The 23,251-nt window shown below is 35.8% G+C and overlaps 1 protein-coding gene across 2 annotated transcripts in view; it reads right to left on the reverse strand.

The window, feature by feature from the left end:
* Positions 1-23,251, reverse strand: part of LOC138711735 (glucose dehydrogenase [FAD, quinone]-like) — a 115,416-nt gene that overhangs the window by 24,341 nt on the left and 67,824 nt on the right. For both annotated transcript variants that reach the window (XM_069842900.1, XM_069842899.1), the window contains 3 exons: positions 11,635-11,870; positions 5,211-5,381; positions 472-769 (listed from right to left, as the gene is read on the reverse strand). In XM_069842900.1, coding sequence (XP_069699001.1) covers positions 472-769; positions 5,211-5,381; positions 11,635-11,842 — 677 coding nt within the window. In that variant the 5' untranslated portion in view covers positions 11,843-11,870. The remainder of the gene's footprint in view (positions 1-471; positions 770-5,210; positions 5,382-11,634; positions 11,871-23,251) is intronic.

Here is a 23,251-nt window from a genome sequence, read left to right on the forward strand (position 1 = left end):
AGATATAACAACATTAAGTAGGACTGGTGTTAGATATATCGCAGGCAATAAGATATTTGTGTGTTCAAAGACACTGCGTACAAGGCAACGTTCTTTGTTGCATGAACAACAGAAATCGTGATTTTCGCATTCCAGGAATCAAACAAGAAATAGCAAATTACAGTCACGCGTATCAGAAACAAACCATCCAAATTCATTAGCAGTGAATTTATTGAACAACAGTATTCTCCACCTAAACAGGCTTAATAGATATTCTGTTTAAGATTTAATCTACAGGCTCAAACACTAATTTTAATTTTAGAAGCGGTCTATATGCCGATGAGCTATATTTTGTTATTTAATACTGACATTGTTCAACAGATTGTAACTTTGGTAACAAGTTAATAAAAAGAAAAAGCTAATTACATAAAATAATGCACGTTTCCCGCAACATTCGAATAGACAGAGAATAATTTCTTAATAGGTATGTACCCCATTTCGACGCCAGCCTGAACGAAAGCTGCTGCCAGGGGCGTGTGCCACGGAGCCTCCTGCACGGTGAGGTACCCTCCAGTGGAGTGGTATGGGGTCCTCGCCAGATAGGGGTTGCGGTTGTCTTCAGACTTCTTGAAGTAGTAGAGCGCCTCCTCCGACCCCCAGCCCGGGTTGCCCAGCGACTCCCAGATGTCGTAGTCCTTCTTGTTGCCCCTCACATACAGCATGTAGTTGAGGACGCTGGAACCCCCGATCACCTTGCCTCTGGGCCAGTTGCATCTCTGGTTCTTCATACCTGATTCAAACAGGACATTTTATGAGTTTACGATATATTCTGTCTTATAATTTTTTTATTTAGAAGAAGGTACCGGTATATGCGTCCACTGCTTTGGAGAAATTTACCATTATACAGGGCGTTTAAAAAAAGTGTCGCATATTCTTACTGTATTGTGACCTATGATCGTCATTCGTTTAAAAACACAAAACAGTGGTGCATGTTTTGAGAATGGATAGCATCCCTCAACAGAATTAAACAGAGAATATAGTAGTAAACAAAGATCCAGGATACTACAAAGTCTGTCACTTTATTTGTATATTATTTTAATGTACCGAAGTACATATGATATTTCCATGCAGATATTCTGCGTAATCATACGGTGAAAGAGTAATGGAACGGAGAAAAATTCTCCCCGGCACCGGGATTTGAATCCGGGTTTTCAGCTCTACGTGCTGAAGCTTTATCCACTAAGCCACACCGGATATCCATCTCGGTGTAGGACAGAATCGTCTCAGTTTAAGTTCCAACTCTTGGGTTCCCTCTAGTGGCCGCCCTCTGCACTACGTCATAGATGTCTGTGAACGTAAGACTGAAGTCCACACACATGTGTTGAGGTGCACTCGTTATGAGTGACTACTTGGCCGGGATCCGACGGAATAAACGCCGTCTTAAATCAGAAAGTGATTTACGCATATCATATATATATATATATATATATATATTATTTTAATGTACCGAAGTACATATGATATTTCCATGCAGATATTCTGCGTCTTCATACGATGAAAGTGTTAGTAAGTACCTACATTTTTCAGTAGTGTAGGCTGTCTTTCTGTTTATGCACGACGGGGCACCACCCCATTTTCTACGCCTGGTGCGACAATACCTAACTCGGCGATTTAATGGGCGATGGATTGATCGAGGAGGTCCAGTAGCATGACCTCCCCGATCACCTGACCTAAATCCTTTGGATTTCTGGCTATGGGGATATTTAAAGACATTGGTGTATGCCACACCCATCAACAATATACAAACGCTACAGGAGCGTGTATCCAATGCATGTGAGCAAATTAAACAACAGCCATGTGTGGTCGCAAGAGTTCGTGATTCACTGAGAAGAAGGGCTCAAGCATGTGTAACAAAGCGTGGTAACCACATAGAGCACCTTCTGTAGTGTCTACGTAACAGACAGGTGGGTGTCGTATGCCACAATACAGCATAGTCAAACACATATTTGTTTCTGGACACACGTTTATAGGGACTTTTTTTTCTAGTTTCGACCATTGCTACTTCCTGTAAAAATGTGCGACACTTTTTTAAACACCCTGTATATGGATCATTCGAAAAGTAGTGGAAACAATTTCATTAAGAGCGAAAAACCTATTTATTCAAAACTGACATAATTACAGATATTAAAAGTAATCTCTCCCTGTATTACGTAACTGTCGCCACACCTTTGGAAGGTGACATATGCCATCCACAGAGACACTTAGCTCCAAGCTTCTGAGTGCTCTACAGCTTTTATAATGGCCTGCCTGTTTTCAATATCGTAACTCTATCAATGGTTCTTCATGTTAGGGAAAAGTACGTAGTCGCAGGAACTCATAGCCGCAGAATTACCACCTAATTAAGTAAATTAACCACTTGGGTAGCCACATCGTGGGATCAACAAAGACGAGCAGACGTCTATCACGAACTGGTTCCGATCCCAAACGCCACACTTCTACGATACAGGGATAGAAATGTTGATCTCACGGAATGACAAATGCCGCAATTACGGTGGGTAATATTGTGACAGCCGGGAAACGATCTCACGACCGGCAGAAGGAGGGCAAGGTCGGCCTTGGGCTCGGCGCAGCAAATGAATTTGCGCGCGCATCTGCTTCCTGGGGCATGTGCTGTGGCGTAGAGAGGAGAGACGGCGACCGCGTCAGTGAGGGGAGAAATCCAGAGAATTCGAGAGGTGCCATCTTCTATTTATCTGAAGATTGTTCGCGAAATCGTACGTTCCGGAAACTATGGTTTAGTTATAAACACGACACGCGAGTGAACTTTAGTTTAGTTTAGTTGTTGGTCAGCCAGTCAATGTAGCAGTGAAGCCAGCTTCGAGACCGGAGTTCGACTTGTGGAGTGTGTCCGCAAATGTGTGAGTACAGTGGACCGCAGTTGGGGGACCTGAGTTCGAAGTTCAGTGGACTGTCTCTGAAGGTCTGGGGTTGGAGATACTGTGAACTCGAGTGACTGAGCTGGGAGAACTAGCCAAGGCAAACGAACTGTGAAGTGATAACTGACAGTTCTGATTTGTAAATAGTGCTTTGTGAACATTAGTTAAAATTAGCAGTACATTGTTGTCCTCAATAATCCCAATAAATTGTCATTGTCGTCTGTGGAGTGCAATAATGAACACTGTGTTGCTGTGTGGAGTGGAAATCCCATTGTTGACGGGAGTGTTTACATTCAATTATAGAAAGTGACTATTGTTGTTTTGAATAAAATTGCATTATAATTTGAAGTAAAAAGTTACAATATGTTGAAAACGAGTTCAACAAATCCGATATCTTTTAGAATAAATCTTTTCATAAAAATTGTGGTTTCTTTCTGTAAACGGTCCCAGGGAAACTTACCTTCTGGACTGCTCTCGTAATTGCTCTCGGGTGGCCAAAATTTGTATGAGCATTTGTTTTGACATTATTAACATGGTGGATATTATTAACATCAGAAGAAATTTGACATGTTCTTGTCGCCCCGGGTAGCGCAGTCGGTATAGCGCTGGCCTTCTGTGCTCGAGGTTGTGGGTTCGATCCCGGCCCAGATTGATGGCATTTAAGTGTTTTTAAATGCGACAGACACATGTCAGTAGATTTACTAGCATGTAAAAGAACTCCTGCGGGACAAAATTCCGGCACACCGGCGACGCTAATATAACCTCGGCAGTTGCGAGCGTCGTTAAATAAACCATAATTTAATCATTTTTGATATGTCCTTTAGCTGAACCTAAATATTACACAGTCACTGGAATAAATCATAGCCAGAGTTACGGGCCAAGTTTATACAACTCTGTTTTGATAATGAATCCTGATATAGGTTATTTTTGGTTTAATAAATGTAAGAAACAAATTAAGTATAATCATGTCCTCTTACCCTTTTTTCTTTTCCTTAATTTCAATATACTACGTATTCATTCCAACTTATATTCTGTTCTAGACTTGATTCTCCTCTTTTTTCTTCGTAATTATCCCTGTTTTGTAATAACTGTATAGGTTTTGTAATTTTATTGAATCTTTGTTATGTTCTTCAGTACAAAATAGTTATTTATAGAAACCACCCCCGAACACGAGCTTGCTCAAAAGGGTGTGTACTAAGTCACTGATATGTGTTTATTTTGTATTTTATGTAGCAATAAATACATTACTTACTTACTGGCTTTTAAGGAACCCGGAAGTTCATTGCCGCCCTCACAGAAGCCCGCCATTGGTCCCTATCCTGAGCAAGATTAATCCAGTCTCCACCATCATATCCCACCTCCCTCAAATCCATTTTAATATTATCTTCCCATCTACGTCTTAGCCTCCCCAAAGGTCTTTTTCCCTCCGGCCTCCCAACTAACACTCTATATACATTTCTGGATTCGCCCATACGTGCTACATGCCCTGCCCATCTCAAACGTCTGGATTTAATGTTCGTAATTATGTCAGGTGAAGCTCTGCGTTGTGTAACTTTCTTCATTTTTCTGTAACTTCATCCCACTTAGTCCCAAATATTTTCCTAAGAACCTTATTCTCAAACACCCTTAATCTCTGTTCCTCTCTCAAAGTGAGAGTCCAAGTTTCACAGCCACACAGATCAACCGGTAATATAACTGTTTTATAAATTCTAACTTTCAGATTTTTTGACAGCAGACTAGATGACAAAAGCTTCTCAACCGAATAGTAAGAGGCATTTCCTATATTTATTCTGCGTTTAATTTCCTCCCGAGTGACATTTATGTTTTTTACTGTTGCTCCAAAATATTTGAATTTTTCCACCTCTTCGAAGGATAAATCTCCAATTTTTATATTTCCATTTCGTACAATATTCTGGTCACGAGACATAATCATATACTTGGTCTTTTCGAGATTTACTCTTAACCCTATCGCTTTACTTGCTTCAAGTAAAATTCCCGTGTTTTCCCTAATCGTTTGTTGATTTTCACCTAACATATTCACGTTATCCACATAGACAAGCAGCTGATGTAACCCGTTCAATTCCAAACCCTCTCTGTTATCCTGAACTTTCCTAATGGCATATTCTAGAGCGAAGTTAAAAAGTGAAGGTGATAGTGCATCTTCCTGCTTTAGCCCGCAGTGAATTGGAAAAGCATCAGATAAATAATAAATACAAAATATATATAGTTCATTCCCAGATGTTCATTTATAAAAATCTGAAATCTTAAATGGCCATCAATAGCAGTGTTACTAACCAAGACATGCTGTTCCTTGTGGCTCCGTCTTGTACTTCCAGTCTAATTTGCTGAGTTGCAAATAAGCTGCTAGCACGGGAACGTCTGATATTTCTGTCTCGTCACCACCGGCTTCGAGTAGCAGCACCGTCCAGTCGTCTACTTCAGTTAATCTGTTGGCCAGCACCGCACCTAAATGTATTAATATGTTAGCAGTTATTACTCTTACTGTTCCTACTAGATAATTGAACATATATTCACTCATATCTCATACATAGGAAACAGAAAGTTGAAATCAATACAACTATGAAATCAAACTCGACATGGGGAACTATTAATAATGGAATTCCTCAAGGATCAATATTAGGTCCCCTACTTTTTCTAGTGTTTATAAGTGATCTTGGCCCCCCCTAATAAAAGATGTAGGTCATCCCATATTATTTGCAGATGACACAAGTATAGTAATTACAGCCAATCACTCCAACGCATTCCAATCTTCAACAGAGGAAATTCTCTTCAAAATATGTGACTGGTTCTCAGTCAATAAATTAGTATTAAATTGTAACAAAACTAACATAATTCAATTTAAATCCTGTCCAAATTCAACCTCGCAAATTTATAGCGCAATAATTAACAACATATCCCCATTAGAAATAACAACAACATTCAAATTTCTTGGCTTAAAAATCGATAATGTGTTAAATTGGAAAAATCATATTAAAGAAATTATCCCCTAACTAAATTCAGCTTGTTTTGCTATTAGATCTATGCAAAAGATAGTAAATATCAATACCTTAAAAACAATATACTTTGCATACTTCCATTCGGTAATGAGTTTTGTAATAATATTCTGGGGAAACTCCACAGATAGTAACAGTATATTTCTAATACAAAAATGAGTAATTAGAATAATAGTAGGTGACAAATCTTGGGAATCGTGTAGGACTATTTTCGAAAAACTACAGATAATGCCCATGGCTTGTCAGTATATCTTTTCATTAATAATCTTCCTCGTATGGAAACTTTGTAACTAATTCAACAGTTCATATCATAAATACACGTCAAAAAATGACTTTCATACTCCATCGGCAAGTCTATCGTGCTATCAAAAAGGAGTGCGTTATATGGCAGTAAAATTTGTAATGGTATCCTCCCTATCGATATAAAAAATGAAACTCAAAACATAAAATTATTTAGGGCCAAATTAAAGAAGTATCTAATTTCTCACGCCTTCTATTCTGTAGGTGAATTCACGAAATTCAGTAAGACTTCATGAAAATGATACTAAAACTTTGTGTTGTACTAGTAGACTATATTGTAAATCTCTTCTGTATATATTTCATCTAGACTGTGACTATAAATTAAGACTTTATAATAGTATTAAGTTTTTAGACTTGTTCCATATTCTAGCTGTGAAGCAATGTATGAATACTATGGGATGTTAATAAATACAATACATACGTCACAATATATTACAAACTTATCACCAAGAAGCTACAAAAGTAATTATTTATTTAAAATATGATATACTCATGTATTTGTCAAAAGACACAAAATAGTTTACAATGAATAGCAATGGGTGAATTTATCAAAAGTTGAAAATACTGCTGGTGAAATGTCTTTTGGGTGAAAGTTCCGGGGTGAACTGGCCTATAATCATTTATTGCTCTATGCAAAGTTTATCTTTTTGCTGAACATATCATCTCTGTACGGACATGTCACATTTTAAGGAACGGAATTTTTTGTACAATTTGGACTGTGGTTTAAAATCTTCTATTTAAAAGATAATATTAATTTTTTTCTTTCTAATAGATTCGTATGACGGTGTACCTGTTAGAAATGCATCTCACAGTTCTCAGAGATTGTATTTCAGCCACCTTCATTTACTTCGATCAATTCTCTTCAGTACTCTGTTCTAATAACCGTATAAAATATTAGATCCGTTATTTTTATGCATAATTTTATTTGCATGCACTTTTACTTCCCAATACCTCACACAGTTTATTGTTGTAAATGCCAGCCTTAATTATATTACATTGCTCCAAAGTTATGCGGCATGTTCTCGCATGGTGCCATAAGGATAATAAAACGCATTGTGATGTGAGTGATAAGGTTACGTAGGTTTCCAGGCGTGGTTTATTTTATGTGGCTTCATGAAGATCAAAGAAAGTAGAGACTATCTCATAACTGCTATAAATTCAATTAAAGTGGTCTGAATGTCTTTCCACATAGTTAACAGTGCGCAAGAACAGAACAGAATTATTATTATTATTATTATTATTATTATTATTATTATTATTATTATTATTATTATTATTATTATTATTATTATTATTATATATTTTGCGGTCGATAATGTTCACAAATATGTAAAATTCACTTTTTTCCCAGAAACTTAACAATGATTTGCGAAATAACCCGCTGTAATAGAACGGAAATAGCTTCCATATAATTTTCACTGCTAAATTAATTTTGTGTAGTTTAAGTAACGTAAATTTATTTATTTATTTATGTATTTATTTTCTAATAATTGTAGCATAAAATATAAAATATACAGAGAAACTTAAGCTCGCCCCTGAAAGAGTAGAACTCGTGCTCATGGGCGGATTCCTGAATTGAAATTAATAATTATACAATACAATTATAATTAATAATTATACAATACAATTTTCAATTATAGTATATAAATTTAAATTTACAATTTTTCAATTTTTATAAAATCCATACATAACTTTTTAAATTCAATACTAGAACTATTCGAATTGACAAGATTAGGATATTTAAATATAAATTTGTTATATATTCTTGGGCCTAAATTACTACTATGATTAAATACTGTAACAGTGTTGAATTTTGGTTCAAACAATCTTAAATAATTCATACCTTTTGTTTCATAACTATGAGAATACAATTCAAAATTATTTCGATTTTTATGTATGGATTTTATTAATACAATATAATAAATTTGTCTTACTTACATTTCATGAGATGTTTCTTGTATTCTTGGTTGGTATGAGAAACAATAATTTTACTTATGACATCTTAATATTATTATTATTATTATTATTATTATTATTAAATTAATTAAATTGTTAACTGCCTCCCATTGGAGGTAGCCCAGAAGGACTCAGTACACTTTCCTACATGAATTTTACAATATTAAATCTTTACATAAATTTGTTGACAGAAATTAAAATAAACATATATGAATTATAAAATGAAGAAAGAGAAATTAAACAGAGTGAATATGATGACTCAGAATTTGGCAAGAGCGTTTCAAAACTGAAGTTATGATGTCAGCAGTAAGTGTCTGTGGTAGTTCAAAAGTCTTCCTGAAGCTTTCAAAGAACTTGGGAATCACACCACGAGCTCCAATAAGAAGACCAATCACCTCAATGTTGTCAAGCTTTGAAGTAATCAACTGTTGGCAGATAAATGTTGATCTTTTCTTGATTGACATCCTCCGGCTAGCTACTCCCCGTTTCAATCCTTATGGTAGGATCAATTATATATCCTTTCTTGGTAGTCTGGGAAAACGCTATGATGTCAATACGTCTAGAGGAGCCATTAGTAGCAAGGCAAAAAACTTCCTCGTCCACTATCCAAGACTTTTTTCTTAAAGCAGTTGCAATTAAGGATCGAACATGATGGTGTCTGGCATTTCGGAGGAGTAAACCTCTGTTATACTGACCTTGGACGTGGGCAAGGGTTTCAGTCTCCGGGCAGCCATGTCTGCACCGGGATCCGTCCAAAGAGCAACCAGGTACTCCTCTAGCTGCTGCTAAATTGGCATTCATTTTGAGGCAGGTTACCCATTCAGATGTAGATAGTCCAGACTTATTAAAAATCCTGGCATTGACATTATTATTATTATTATTATTATTATTATTATTATTATTATTATTATTATTATTACTACTACTACTATTACTATTATTATTATTTACTATTATTATTTTACTACTACTATTATTATTATTATTATTATTATTATTATTATTATTATTATTATTATTTACACCATCTGTTGTTTGCAGATGATCAGGTAGTGATCGCACAGGATATGGATGATGCATCGTACATGATAAGAAAACAGATTGCAGAATATGGGAAGTTGGGATTGCAGATACATTTGGAGAAAAACTGAATGTTTGACATTAGGTATGGATGAACAGTTAATATGTGACACAGAAAAAATAAAAAAAATGTTGAAAGTTTTAAATAGCTTGTCTCAATTTTAGAGAAAAACACAACTGTAGGCGATGCCACAGTGAGGTTGAAACTTTGGCTCATGTCTTGGGTTCATGCCCATTTGGCGAAACTCTTCGTAACAGCAGACATCGCAAGATCAGGTCTGTAATCGCAACATGCCTTTAATCCAATGGCTACACTACCTAAGAAGAAGTCCATGGAATAGCGGATACCGGAAGTCATCGGCGTATTGATATTATAACATTTAAACCTGGAGAGACAAAAGGTTATATTCTCGATCCGACCATCAGATTCGAGACGCATCAGAATCAACCCGAGGAGGTTAATCTAGAGAAAAGGACAATTTATGAACCAACTAGCCCTTATTACAAAACATCATATAAATTCAGGGATATAGAAGTCATCGGATTAATGGTAGGCGCTAGAGAGACCATAACAAAACAATTCTTATCATTCTGTCATAAATTTGGAGTCCCAACAATAAAAATGAAGGAAATTTCTACGATAACTTTCAAGGGTTCTCTGCAGGTTTTATGGCGACACTTGTATTTCAATTCAAATTAGTTGAATTTTCTCATTTTATTTTTTTATCTGTATTTTTTATTTTACTGCAAATTTTCATTATATGACATATTATCTACTGAAAAATTTTAGTTTATTGTATACAAATTCCTTGTAAGACTTTTTACTGTCATCTTAAATGTTACTGTTTAACATTCTTTGTCTTTGGCAACCTCACCAAGTTGAGGAAGAGTAAATATTTTTATTTCATTGGGTTATTTTACGACGCTGTATCAACATTTAGGTTATTTAGCGTCTGAATGATATGAAGGTGATAATGCCGGTGAAATGAGTCTGGGGTCCAGCACCGAAAATTACCCAGCATTTGCTCGTATTGTGTTGAGGGAAAACCCCGGAAAAAACCTCAACCAGGTAACTTGCCCCGACCGGGATTCGAATAAATCTATCTATCTATCTATCTATCTATCTATCTATCTATCTATCTATCTATCTATGTATCTATCTATCTATTTATCTATCTATCTATCTATCTATCTATCTATCTATCTATCTATCTATCTATCTGTCTATCTGTGTGTCTGTCTATCTATCTATCTGTCTGTCTATCTATCTATCTATCTATCTATCTATCTATCTGTCTGTCTGTCTGTCTGTCTGTCTGTCTGTCTATCTATCTATCTATCTATCTATCTATCTGTCTGTCTATCTATCTATCTATCTATCTATCTATCTGTCTGTCTGTCTGTCTGTCTCCCTGTCTGTCTGTCTATCTATCTGTCTGTCTGTCTATCTATCTATCTGCCTGTCTGTCTATCTATCTATCTGTCTGTTTGTCTGTCTATCTATCTGTCTGTCTGTCTATCTATCTATCTATCTGTCTGTTTGTCTGTCTGTCTGTCTATCTATCTATCTATCTGTCTGTCTGTCTGTCTGTATGTCTGTCTATCTGTCTATCTATCTATCTATCTATCTGTCTGTTTGTCTGTCTGTCTGCCTATCTGTCTATCTATCTGTCTGTCTGTCTATCTATCTATCTGTCTGTCTGTCTATCTATCTATCTTTCTGTCTATCTGTCTGTCTATCTGTCTCTCTGTCTGTCTATCTGTCTCTCTATCTGTCTATCTATCTATCTGTCTGTCTATCTATCTATCTGTCTGTCTGTCTGTCTGTCTGCCTATCTGCATATCTGTCTGTCTATCTATCTATCTATCTATCTATCTATCTGTCTGTCTGTCTATCTATATATCTATCTGTCTGTCTGTCTATCTATCTATCTATGTATCTATCTATCTATCTATCTATCTATCTATCTATCTATCTATCTATTTATCTATCTATATATCTATCTATCTATCTATCTATCTATCTATCTTTCTGTCTATCTGTCTGTCTGTCTATCTATCTATCTATCTATCTATCTATCTATCTGTCTCTCTGTCTGTCTATCTATCTATCTATCTATCTGTCTGTCTATCTATCTATCTATATATCTATCTATCTATCTATCTATCTATCTATCTATCTATCTATCTATCTATCTATCTATCTATCTATCTATCCGTCCGTCCGTCTGTCTGTCTGTGACTTATAATTATCTGGGCGACTAAGCTTTTTTCTAAGACTGTACACCGATGTAGGATAAATAGAATCTATCTCTTAATAGAAGAGGGATGTAAAAGTTGGTAACTGCATTAACTGGTAGGCTACGTACCAGCGGAGCCGGCCCCCACTACGATGAAGTCATATTCTGGATGCAGAAGTTCAGTGGCGACGTCGATGGGGCGAGACTCCGGGTCGAGGAGTTCGTAGTGGAAGTATGCGATGGCGGCGACCAGCATGGGGAAGAACCACGCTACGTTGGAGGCTGCGTTAACCGCATACCCGGCCAGAGCAAGGGGTAGAGCGGCCACACTGCTCATCGCTGATGCAGAACCGCGTGATTCGGGGCTGTGGAGCAGAAGAACACCGTGTGAGTGCAACAAGGACTTGTGTGCAGCACCCCTCGAAAAAAAAATAAAATTCTTCACCATTCACATAGTATGGAATTAGTATACGAGTAAATGTCAACGTGAATCAGTGTAGCTACAATGATGAAATTAGTTGTCAAAGTTATTATTATTATTATTATTATTATTATTATTATTATTATTATTATTATTATTATTATTATTATTGGCTTTTAAGGAACCCGTCCCCACATAAGCCCGCCATCGGCCCCTATCCTGAGCAAGATTAATCCAGTTTCTATCATCATATCCCACCTCCCTCAAATACATTTTAATATTATCTTCCCATCTACGTCTCGGCCTCCCCAAAGGTATTTTTCCCTCCGGTCTCCCAATTAATACTCTATATGCATTTCTGGATTCGCCCATACGTGCTGCATGCTTAGGAGTGAATTTTTATGACTAACTGTATTTGATCTAGGAATATAGAAAAGTACTTTTTTATGTTACTCAACAAATGGGGCATAAAAGGGAATTCATTTCAATATATCTGAAGAATCGATTTTGTTTGAGTATTCTCCTTAGAAATAAAATTGTGCAAAGTGATCTATGTTCGAGAGATTTCATATTAAGGATTGATCTTAGCTGTAGTGTTGGTGTCCGAATTGGGCAAAAATGTTTAAACCATTTAAAATACATATATCTTATAACTTTATTCTGAATAGGCCTAATTTGAACTACATGTTGTTGATCCATATTATTATTATTATTATTATTATTATTATTATTATTATTATTATTATTATTATTATTATTATTATTATTGGCTTTTAAGGAACCCGTCCCCACATAAGCCCGCCATCGGCCCCTATTCTGAGCAAGATTAATCCAGTTTCTATCATCATATCCCACCTCCCTCAAATACATTTTAATATTATCTTCCCATCTACGTCTCGGCCTCCCCAAAGGTATTTTTCCCTCCGGTCTCCCAATTAATACTCTATATGCATTTCTGGATTCGCCCATACGTGCTGCATGCTTAGGAGTGAATTTTTATGACTAACTGTATTTGATCTAGGAATATAGAAAAGTACTTTTTTATGTTACTCAACAAATGGGGCATAAAAGGGAATTCATTTCAATATATCTGAAGAATCGATTTTGTTTGAGTATTCTCCTTAGAAATAAAATTGTGCAAAGTGATCTATGTTCGAGAGATTTCATATTAAGGATTGATCTTAGCTGTAGTGTTGGTGTCCGAATTGGGCAAAAATGTGTAAACCATTTAAAATACATATATCTTATAACTTTATTCTGAATAGGCCTAATTTGAACTACATGTTGTTGATCCATATTATTATTATTATTATTATTATTATTATTTTTATTATTATTATTATTATTATTATTATTATTATTATTATTATTATTATTATTATTGGCTTTTAAGGAACCCGTCCCCACATAAGCCCGCCATCGGCCCCTATTCTGAGCAAGATTAATCCAGTTTCTATCATCATATCCCACCTCCCTCAAATACATTTTAATATTATCTTCCCATCTACGTCTCGGCCTCCCCAAAGGTATTTTTCCCTCCGGTCTCCCAATTAATACTCTATATGCATTTCTGGATTCGCCCATACGTGCTACATGCTTAGGAGTGAATTTTTATGACTAACTGTATTTAATCTAGGAATATAGAAAAGTACTTTTTTATGTTACTCAACAAATGGGGCATAAAAGGGAATTCATTTCAATATATCTGAAGAATCGATTTTGTTTGAGTATTCTCCTTAGAAATAAAATTGTGCAAAGTGATCTATGTTCGAGAGATTTCATATTAAGGATTGATCTTAGCTGTAGTGTTGGTGTCCGAATTGGGCAAAAATGTTTAAACCATTTAAAATACATATATCTTATAACTTTATTCTGAATAGGCGTAATTTGAACTACATGTTGTTGATCCATATTACTATTATTATTATTATTATTATTATTATTATTATTATTATTATTATTATTATTATTATTATTGGCGCGGACTAGCGAAATGTCTATGAATAACACCCCAAATGTTTACATTAGCTACTGAAAAGCTTTACTTCTGCGTTAGTTTTGCAGTTAGATTGAATGTTATTAATTTGATCAATGACATAAAACTAATACATCTTTCCACATGTACTATGAATTTCAAAACTAGAAAAAAAAATCTGTCAGCTAACGTAGCACTTTAAGCAACACAAAAAAGAGCCGAAGAAAGAGAGAGAGATTAACATAAAAGAGAGATTAAACAACAAATTAGAACTTATTTTAAAAGATACGCGGACGTCAGCGGACTCGAATCACTACCTGATCCGATTAAAGGAATGCTCAGCGGAAAGTGTATGTCTGCGCCGCAGCACATATACAACCTGCGCGGCATCAACCGGAGGTCTCCGATTGAAAGCGCGCAAACAACCGCTCCGGAGAAAACCTGATGATAAGCACACTAAGAACGCCTGAAAACACTGCAAACCCCCAACACAACTACGACAGAGAAGTTGCCGAACAATCTGGGGTACGATACATTACAAAACATTCAAAGAACGCCTGGGAACACTGAACACCCCCAGCTACGACAGAGAATTTGCCGAAGAAACTGTGGTGCGATATGGTATTTATTTACAAAATGTTAAACACAAGGTCATTGAAAGCAAATAAGAGAGTAAGGTTTTGTAAACAAAGTGTATTTTTATAACACACATCAAAATATGATTAATTATTTATTCCGTCATTATGGCTTAAGCATTAAATTACATATGACAGAAAAACATATGTATTGTAAGTTGTAAGTAAACACCCAAGCCTACAGCTACACACGGTTCTATTGTTCTGTACAGTAAAATGAATACAAACAACTTGTCATCGGATTGCAGTTTATTCCATTAGACTGTTTACGGGCAAAAAACACATCCCTTCTGTTCAACAACCCGTGTATGATGATTAGACTCGCATGATGTTATACGAGAGCATTGAACATTTAACGAGAATTCCAATCGCTCCATGAAATTAGTTATACATGCTTTATGACTCCACATTTAATAATATTAGGTTTTAATTCTGTATATTTTTAGTATTTTTATTAACCTTATTGGCAACAACACAATATATTTGAGATGCCATACAAGGGGATCTACTTTGCATTGCTATGCAAATTCACATTGTTTTAAATTAAATTTGTTTTTAATATTTTGACAGGACATTTAATGTTGGTATGGATAATATTGTCACTATGTCATATTTCATTCTAGTCATGGCATTTTCTAATGTAAAACTTGTATTGTAATTGATTTTAGATGATACTTCTATCTTGTACCTGAAGATGCCCCATTAGGGGCGAAAACGTTAGTATCAAGATTAAATAGGATGTAACACATCAATATTTTCTTTCATATGTTTTTCTTTCATATGTAATTCATTGCTTAAACCCTATTGACGGAATAAATAATTAATCATATTTTGATATATGTTATTAACACGAGGCTTAGCTGAAAATTTTCCAACATGAATTGTAAAGAAGTGTATTTTGTAATACAACATGAACTATTATTGTAATAATATATTGCAGTTTCTCTGGAAGTTTATAGATTCCATTTTTGTGATTTTGTGGCTGATGAACTGTTCCAAGGAAGTGACGCGTTCGTCATTAAGGACATTATGCGGGGAACTGAATAGACAAAATTCTGAAGGGTCAATGTCCGGAGAATAGGACGACTGGAGTAACACATCCCAGTCGAAATTCCGCAACTTTTGACGGTTCGTAATAGGGGTAGCCTATGTGGTCTGGCGTTGTCGTGATGAAAGACGACTCCTCTACTGTTTGCCAATTCTGGTCTTTCCTCTTCAGTAACTACCTTCAGACGACCTAATTGAGAACAGTATTTCTCTGAATTGATGGTATCACCAGCAGAAAAACTTCGTAATACAGAATTCCTTTCCAGTCCCACCAAATGCATAGTATAACCTTCCTTGGATGAAGCCCTGGTTTAGGAACTGATAGTGGTGACTCCCTTTTCTTGCGTCATGATTTTCTCTTTCTGGCGTTGTCGTACACAATCCACTTTTCATCTCTGTCACCAGTCGTATCAGAAAAGGATTTGATTACATATCATTAAATAGTCACAGATGGAAACGTGCTGAACCAAATTCTCTTCACTCAGTTCGTGCGGAAGACATATATATCGCGAAAATTTACGTAACCAAGTTTCTGTAATTGCCTGGCCACCTTATGCCATTTCCCGAGTCGTCATCTGTGGATAGTTTGAAAAAATATTCTCTATTCTTTCCACGTCCGTAGCCATAGACTGTCCAGCGCGAGATTTGTCTTTCAGGAATAAATTTCCATCTGAAATCGAGAAAACCACTTTTTACATGCCGGATTCGTCACTGCATCTGCTCCATAAACACTACAAATTTTCCGTTGGGTTTGTGAGGCGGTTTCACCTTCACGATAAAGTAACAGCATAAGATGCCGACAATGTATCTCTTTTGCCTTCCATGTTATTTTTACAAACAAGCACAAGTCCACGCTGCTGTATCCAACGTCTGTCACAAACTCGTACTGACGAATCCAAATAGCGGGGCTAGTTGTTCAACACTATGTCGCAGGAGTGTTTCGGCAACTATGATGATTTATCTGTACGGAGGATAGAGTGTCTTCAGGCGGAATAGATTAAACTTAACAAAAAATAGAACAAACTTACGAGATAACCCCAATACCTCAATTGGTCTTAGTGACTTATTTGGCATTAGTTGGGTTTTGTTGTATTTCATTGAAAAGGCTAACGTCTTTGCTATGCTTGCGTGATTCTGAAAACATTAAAATAGACTAAACTTATCTAAAAGTGTATGCAGTGTTATGAATAAATTTTTAATCCAAGGGAAAGAAATTAAGTCCTAGTCAAATTTGAACCCTTTTGGACTCAGTATATCCTCAAAACTAATGGAATATTACTCATATCTTCTTAAATTTTTAATTTCACATATACAAAAGCTGTTGGAGATAAACCATACAATATGAGACCAGTTTTCGAGAAAATTTAGGTATTCGCACATACAGGCTGTGATAGTGAACTTCATTTTTTTAAATGGCACCCTATATTAAGGGAACGCACAGGTGAAATTACTAAATCTTATAGTTTTCATTTTTTTTTCTCAAAGACCAAGGACACCAGAATAAAATTATGTGACACGTTTTCTTATTAAGATGCAATAAAGGGCAGGAATTTTTTTCAACGTAATTTTCTTTAATTTTCGACGTGTGGAATCATTTATATATAAATTAATTAAATTAATATATAAATAGTTCCACACGTCGAAAATTAAAGAAAATCACGTTGAAAAAAATTCCTGCCCTTTATTGCATCTTAATAAGGAAACGTGTCACATAATTTTATTCTAGGTCCTTGGTCTTTGAGAAAAAAAAAATGAAAACTGTAAGATTTAGTAATTTCACCTGTGCGTTCCCTTAAAATTTACATATTCCGATTTTGCGGTAAATTTTATGTATGAATATGTAGAAATTTTACCCATTCACCCGTTTCGTGTCTTTTAACTACCGGTATTCATTAAACTTGTTTCGTGGACTTCAAACTTGAAACAAATAAGTATGTAAAATCATGTTTAGAGTAGGCCATAAAACATAAACAAAACGCTATTATTAACTAAACTTTACAACAGATGCTTAAAACGAGAACCATTCACAGTCAAAAAATGTTCCAGTCTATTACGGGAACAGTCCATTGCCTTTCTCACAGTTACATGACTCATCTGTTCCATCTCATGTAAAAAATGGACTCATCACCGGTGATGACTGATTCCAGAAATGTGAGGCGATCCTCAAGGGCCTGCGTCAGGTGTTCGAGGACTGGAATAAACTCTATAACAAGTGCATTCAAGTAGAAGGACATAGATTTTAGTAGGTTATTTTACGACGCTTTATCAACATCTTAGGTTATTTAGCGTCTGAATGAGATGAAGGTGATAATGCCGGTGAAATGAGTCCGGGGTCCAACACCGAAAGTTACCCAGCATTTGCTCATATTGGGTTGAGGGAAACCCCCGGAAAAAACCTCAACCAGGTAATTTGTCCCAACCGGGAATCGAACCCGGGCCACGTGTTTTCGCGGCAAGACGCGCTAACCGTTACTCCAGAGGTGTGGACAGGACATACATACATACATACATACATACATACATACATACATACATACATACATACATACAGGGACATCACTTTATTTTTACCAACATTTTTAACATTAACCTGGCTATACTCGGAAACACTGTTGCCCCCTTCCATTACAGGAGTTTGATGTTACTAGTGCAATATGTAAATAAATCATTTTACTAGGTGTAGGAGGAGAGAAAAGTAGTGTATCCATTTATGTTGTAGGGAAATACGATATTACGATTTTCAGTTTGATTAACACTTTTACGGAATTTATCAAAATACAGTAGAGTAGTAACATTTTTTTTTTCAAAAACTCAACTTTTCAGGCGGCTATGTTCGTTATGTAATGTCTACTTTATTTAGCATATTAATTATTGGTGTTAACATACAATATAGAGAGTGCATTTAAATTGAGAGGCTCATAAGTAAAGGGCTGTAAGTGCACTTAAGTTACTTTTGAGAAAATGGGGTTTAAATATTTAAGCTTTCGTAAAACCGGTGAAATTTTTATTTAAATTTTAATGTGTAATGCGATTAAAATATCCCTTTGCCACTAAAATTTTAGATACTTTAGCTTACACTGGATGCACTTAACTCATGTTATTACAAATGTCACTAGCATCCCTTTGCTTCTAGCCACCTCAATTCAAAATAAGCTAATCTGAATTTTTAAACAAGTTGCTGAAAATGGTTGCCGTTCATTACAATGCAGGCTTCAATTCTTAATAATAATAATAATAATAATAATAATAATAATAATAATAATAATAATAATTTCATAATTTATTTATTTAATCTGGCAGAGCTAAGGCCAGTAGGCCTTCTCTTCCGCCCAGCCAGACTCTAATTCTAATTAAATACATTTGCTTACATAGTTATTACATTAATAACTAGATCATAAAACAACATGAAAGAAATAATGAAAATTGGATAACTAATGTTCGCATATTATTAAAAACATTTTGAAGCATATTCTCTGAAATTTAATTTATCGTTTCTTCAGTATAATTTTTTAGTACGATATTATTAATATAGGTTCTTTCTTCTATAGAAAACGCAACCATAATTCTGAAACACACTATACACTGCAGTGTTTACTTCACTGCTTGAAGACTTCGAATGCAACAGCGGCCGTAAGTTTGTGTGTCTGACGGGAGCAAGGACATTAGTAAAGGGGTGAGAGTGAAGTACATTCAAAAATGCAGTACAATAAAATACAAGTAAAAATAAAATGATGTCCCTGTACATACATACATACATACATACATACATACATACAAGAGCCGCTGATGTACGATAAGGTGGGTGAGTATCAAATTTTCTCCAAGTTTTCGGCGTGCAAGAGACTGAAGTTATATCTTATTGTCAGTTTGGTCCACGTGGAATAAACATTTTTGTAGAGACTTCATATAGCTAATGTTATGAAACTGTCTCCAGACTCGTTCCGAAACCAGTAGATGTTATTTTGCATCCTCCTTTCATCTCGTTTTCGCCATAGCAACCTTTTGTCCGACATTCTTTTAAAAACGTATTAATATTGAATGCGTGTACCGTTGACTTGGCAGTCACTTTCTTTGGAATCGTCAGTATCCTCTCCTCGTTCTTGTCATGTATATTTCATGAGCTGTGAGCTTTTTCAATAGAATTCTTTTCTTAGGTGATATTCTGCGAAAGCTATACTTCGCCAGAATGCACTTCAGTTGAAAATTTTGTTAGAATCATCTCATGCCTCTCTTAACAGATAGTTATCGCTTTCTTTACACTGTATGAAGAAAGTTAGGTTGAAAGTACTATCGGATGATTAAAAATGATTCAATGCTTCTTACTTCTCTGTGGTCTTTGTGAATTAAATTACCCTGAGTGATTTTCATTCATATAAACATGGCAGTTAACGTTGAGCGGATGGAGACCATATGGAGATAATGACATATTTTCACTCTTGGTTTTAAAAATAGTTTTACGTGTAAGTAATAGGTACGCCTTTATGAAGATTTGATACGCAGGTACTTCTACGAACTATAGCAATTTCTAAACTACAAGTAATAGTAGAAAGATTAATAAACGGGCATTGCTGGTAGTAAAACCTACATACTTACTTATTTACTGGCTTTTAAGGAACCCGGAGGTTCATTGCCGCCCTCACATAAGCCCGCCATCGGTCCCTATCCTGTGCAAGATTAATCCAGTCTCTATAATCATATCCCATCTCCGTCAAATCCACTTTAATATTATCCTCCCATCTACGTCTCGGCCTCCATAAAGGTCTTTTTCCCTCCGGCCTCCCAACTAACACTCTATATACATTTCTGGATTCGCCCATACGTGCTACATGCCCTGCCCATCTAAAACGTCTGGATTTTATGTTCCTAATTATGTCAGGTGAAGAATACAATGCGTGCAGCTCTGCGTTGTGTAACTTTCTCCATTCTCCTGTAACTTCATCCCTCTTAGCCCGAAATATTTTCCTAAGAACCTTATTCTCAAACACCCTTAATCTCTGTTCCTCTCTCAAAGTGAGAGTCCAAGTTTCACAACCATACAGAACAACCGGTAATATAACTGTTTTATAAATTCTAACTTTCAGATTTTTTGACAGCAGACTAGATGATAAAAGCTTCTCAACCGAATAATAATACGCATTTCCCATATTTATTCTGCGTTTAATTTCCTCCCGAGTGTCATTTATATTTGTTACTGTTGCTTCAAGATATTTGAATTTTTCCACCCCTTCGAAGGATAAATCTCGAATTTATAAATTTCCATTTCGTACAATATTCTGGTCACGAGACATAATCATATACTTTGTCTTTTCAGGATTTACTTCCAAACAGATCGCTTTACTTGCTTCAAGTAAAATTCCCGTGTTTTCCCTAATCATTTGCTGGTTTTCTCCTAACATATTCACGTCATCCGCATAGACAAGAAGCTGATGTAACTCTTTCTCCATATTACATTGCTATAATTTTAATTTCATAAATTATAAAGCTCTTCACACTGTTGGACTTAATAAAATAAGTTTCGCGTCATCCATTTCATTATACCTCAATATTAGCCTCAATTTGAGTTCTTGCAATCGGTATATTTGTCATGACATTCTTTATTTTGATCTTGGACCGTACGGAAATCCGTTTAGAATTCTCTGGCCAGAATTCTGGACGGAATCCGGTCATGCGGACAGAGGCGTTACAGCCAAGTGGGCGATGTTTATTTTAAAATAATGCAAAGAATAAAAATCCGAACGGACCGAATGGATCCGTTCCGGTAAGTGAGTGCCTACCTTTACAGTGCACTTATTGTTATTTAATTACCAGTACATTGCAGTTTTGCGATGGATTTGGAATAATATTGCTCTAAATTTTCAGTGCTAAATATGTTGTATTTGCAATTTTAAAAATATGATCGCAAAAAAAATGTTGTACAATACATGTTTGTGAAATGCATTACAAAATCTCGGAAATTGAAAAACTCGCTCTCGTCGTTTTTCAAACTATTTATCGATTTTGTAAAAGCACTTCCCAATCTTTTATCGTTAATTAATTAATTACAATTACAAACTGCCCCCCGTTGAGGGTAACCCATACGGATTCAGTATATCCTCAAAAAAATAAATATATAGTAAAGGTTGGTAAAATTGTAATACAAGTGAAATTGTGATAGCTCTTTTGAGAATGTATTACAATTTTACTGAGCGAGAGAAGGGCCGGTTTTGTGCAGCAGCTTGTCCACGAACATTCCCTTAATACGTTGACGCAAAAAAAACCGATCTTCCTCTCGGTCAGTAAAATTATAATAAATTCTCAAAAAGAACTATCACAATATTACTCATATCAGAATATTACCAACCTTTACCCTACATATGTAAACATAACTAATTGAATTTAAAAAAAAATAAAAGGAACAAAAAAGGGCATGAAACATTACAATTGCTATTAATATGGCACCATGTGATTAATTAGGATTTGACAGGATTTTTTAACACAGTTATGACAATGTCATCTCTCTTAGATGTTGGCAGAGCAAATTGCCATCGAAATTCTTCGAAAAAAGCTGGTATAGTCCCTCGAGCACCTATGAGCAAGCCGAATACCTCAACGTGAATTAAGGCATATTTCAGCTTGAAATAGTTGACTGTAGGCTCATAGATCGACTTCTTCTCATGGTGGACCTCGGCTGACTTACGACATCCTACTTCAAAACGTATCGTGGGGTCCACAATGATGCCCTGTTTAGTGTCAGCATTGTACTCTAAAATATCTACTCGTCTCGTTGACCCATTTTCAGCTAGACAAGAGATTTCTTCTTCTACTATCCAGCCCTTATTTCTTAATGCGGCAGCAATTTTGGATTCTACAAGATGATGTCTAGAGTTCCTCAAGAGCAATCTCTGTTTACAGAATCCCAAGACGTGTGTTGAAGTTTCAATCTCCGGGCAGCCATGATTGCACCGGGTACCGTCGAGAGATCTGCCGGGAACGGAACGAACAGCTGCTAAATTTGCTGTCATTTTCAGGCTAGATATCCATTCACTAGACGAAAGTCCTTTCCTGTTAGCAATCCAACTGTTGGCGGCTGTAATTGCGCTGAACTTCTCAACACTTTTACCCCGTCCTGAAAGGGTCTTCCACGACTCATATTCACGACCCCGCACTATTACGAGCACACCGCGTATCTCGGTTGTAATAGACTTCTGTTTAATTTCTGTAGGTTTGTTTTAAATGTTACTCCACGTTATGTTGTAACCATAATCAATTCTGCACGGTGTTCGTCTCTGTGTTGCAGGTAACCAACCGCAAAGACCCGTCACCTTTAATATTCTGCTTTGTGGCCGTCGTAACGTTCACGTTTTAATAAATGAGCATAAAATGGTTAGTACGGTAGTTTGAAGAGGAAGTCAAACTGTTATGCACCATATATTTGGTGGTTACAGCTTTTCGACGTGGTTAAAGCAAATCAAACCTTGCTGTAATCAGCGTAAGCATTTGCAACTGACCAGAAATGTCTAACCATTATTTCTGTCTAACAGGATTTACGAGTTTCCTCAACTTCTAGAATATGATAAAAACTATACATCCCTCAATAAAAATCAGTGGCGTAAGGTCAATGTAAGCTAAAAACCTCAGCTTCCCCAGTTAATAATAATAATTTCATAATAAACCTGCAATCTATGAACA

The sequence above is a fragment of the Periplaneta americana genome, chromosome 13 (genome assembly GCF_040183065.1).
Source record: "Periplaneta americana isolate PAMFEO1 chromosome 13, P.americana_PAMFEO1_priV1, whole genome shotgun sequence".
In the NCBI taxonomy this organism is placed as follows: Eukaryota; Metazoa; Arthropoda; class Insecta; order Blattodea; family Blattidae; genus Periplaneta; species Periplaneta americana.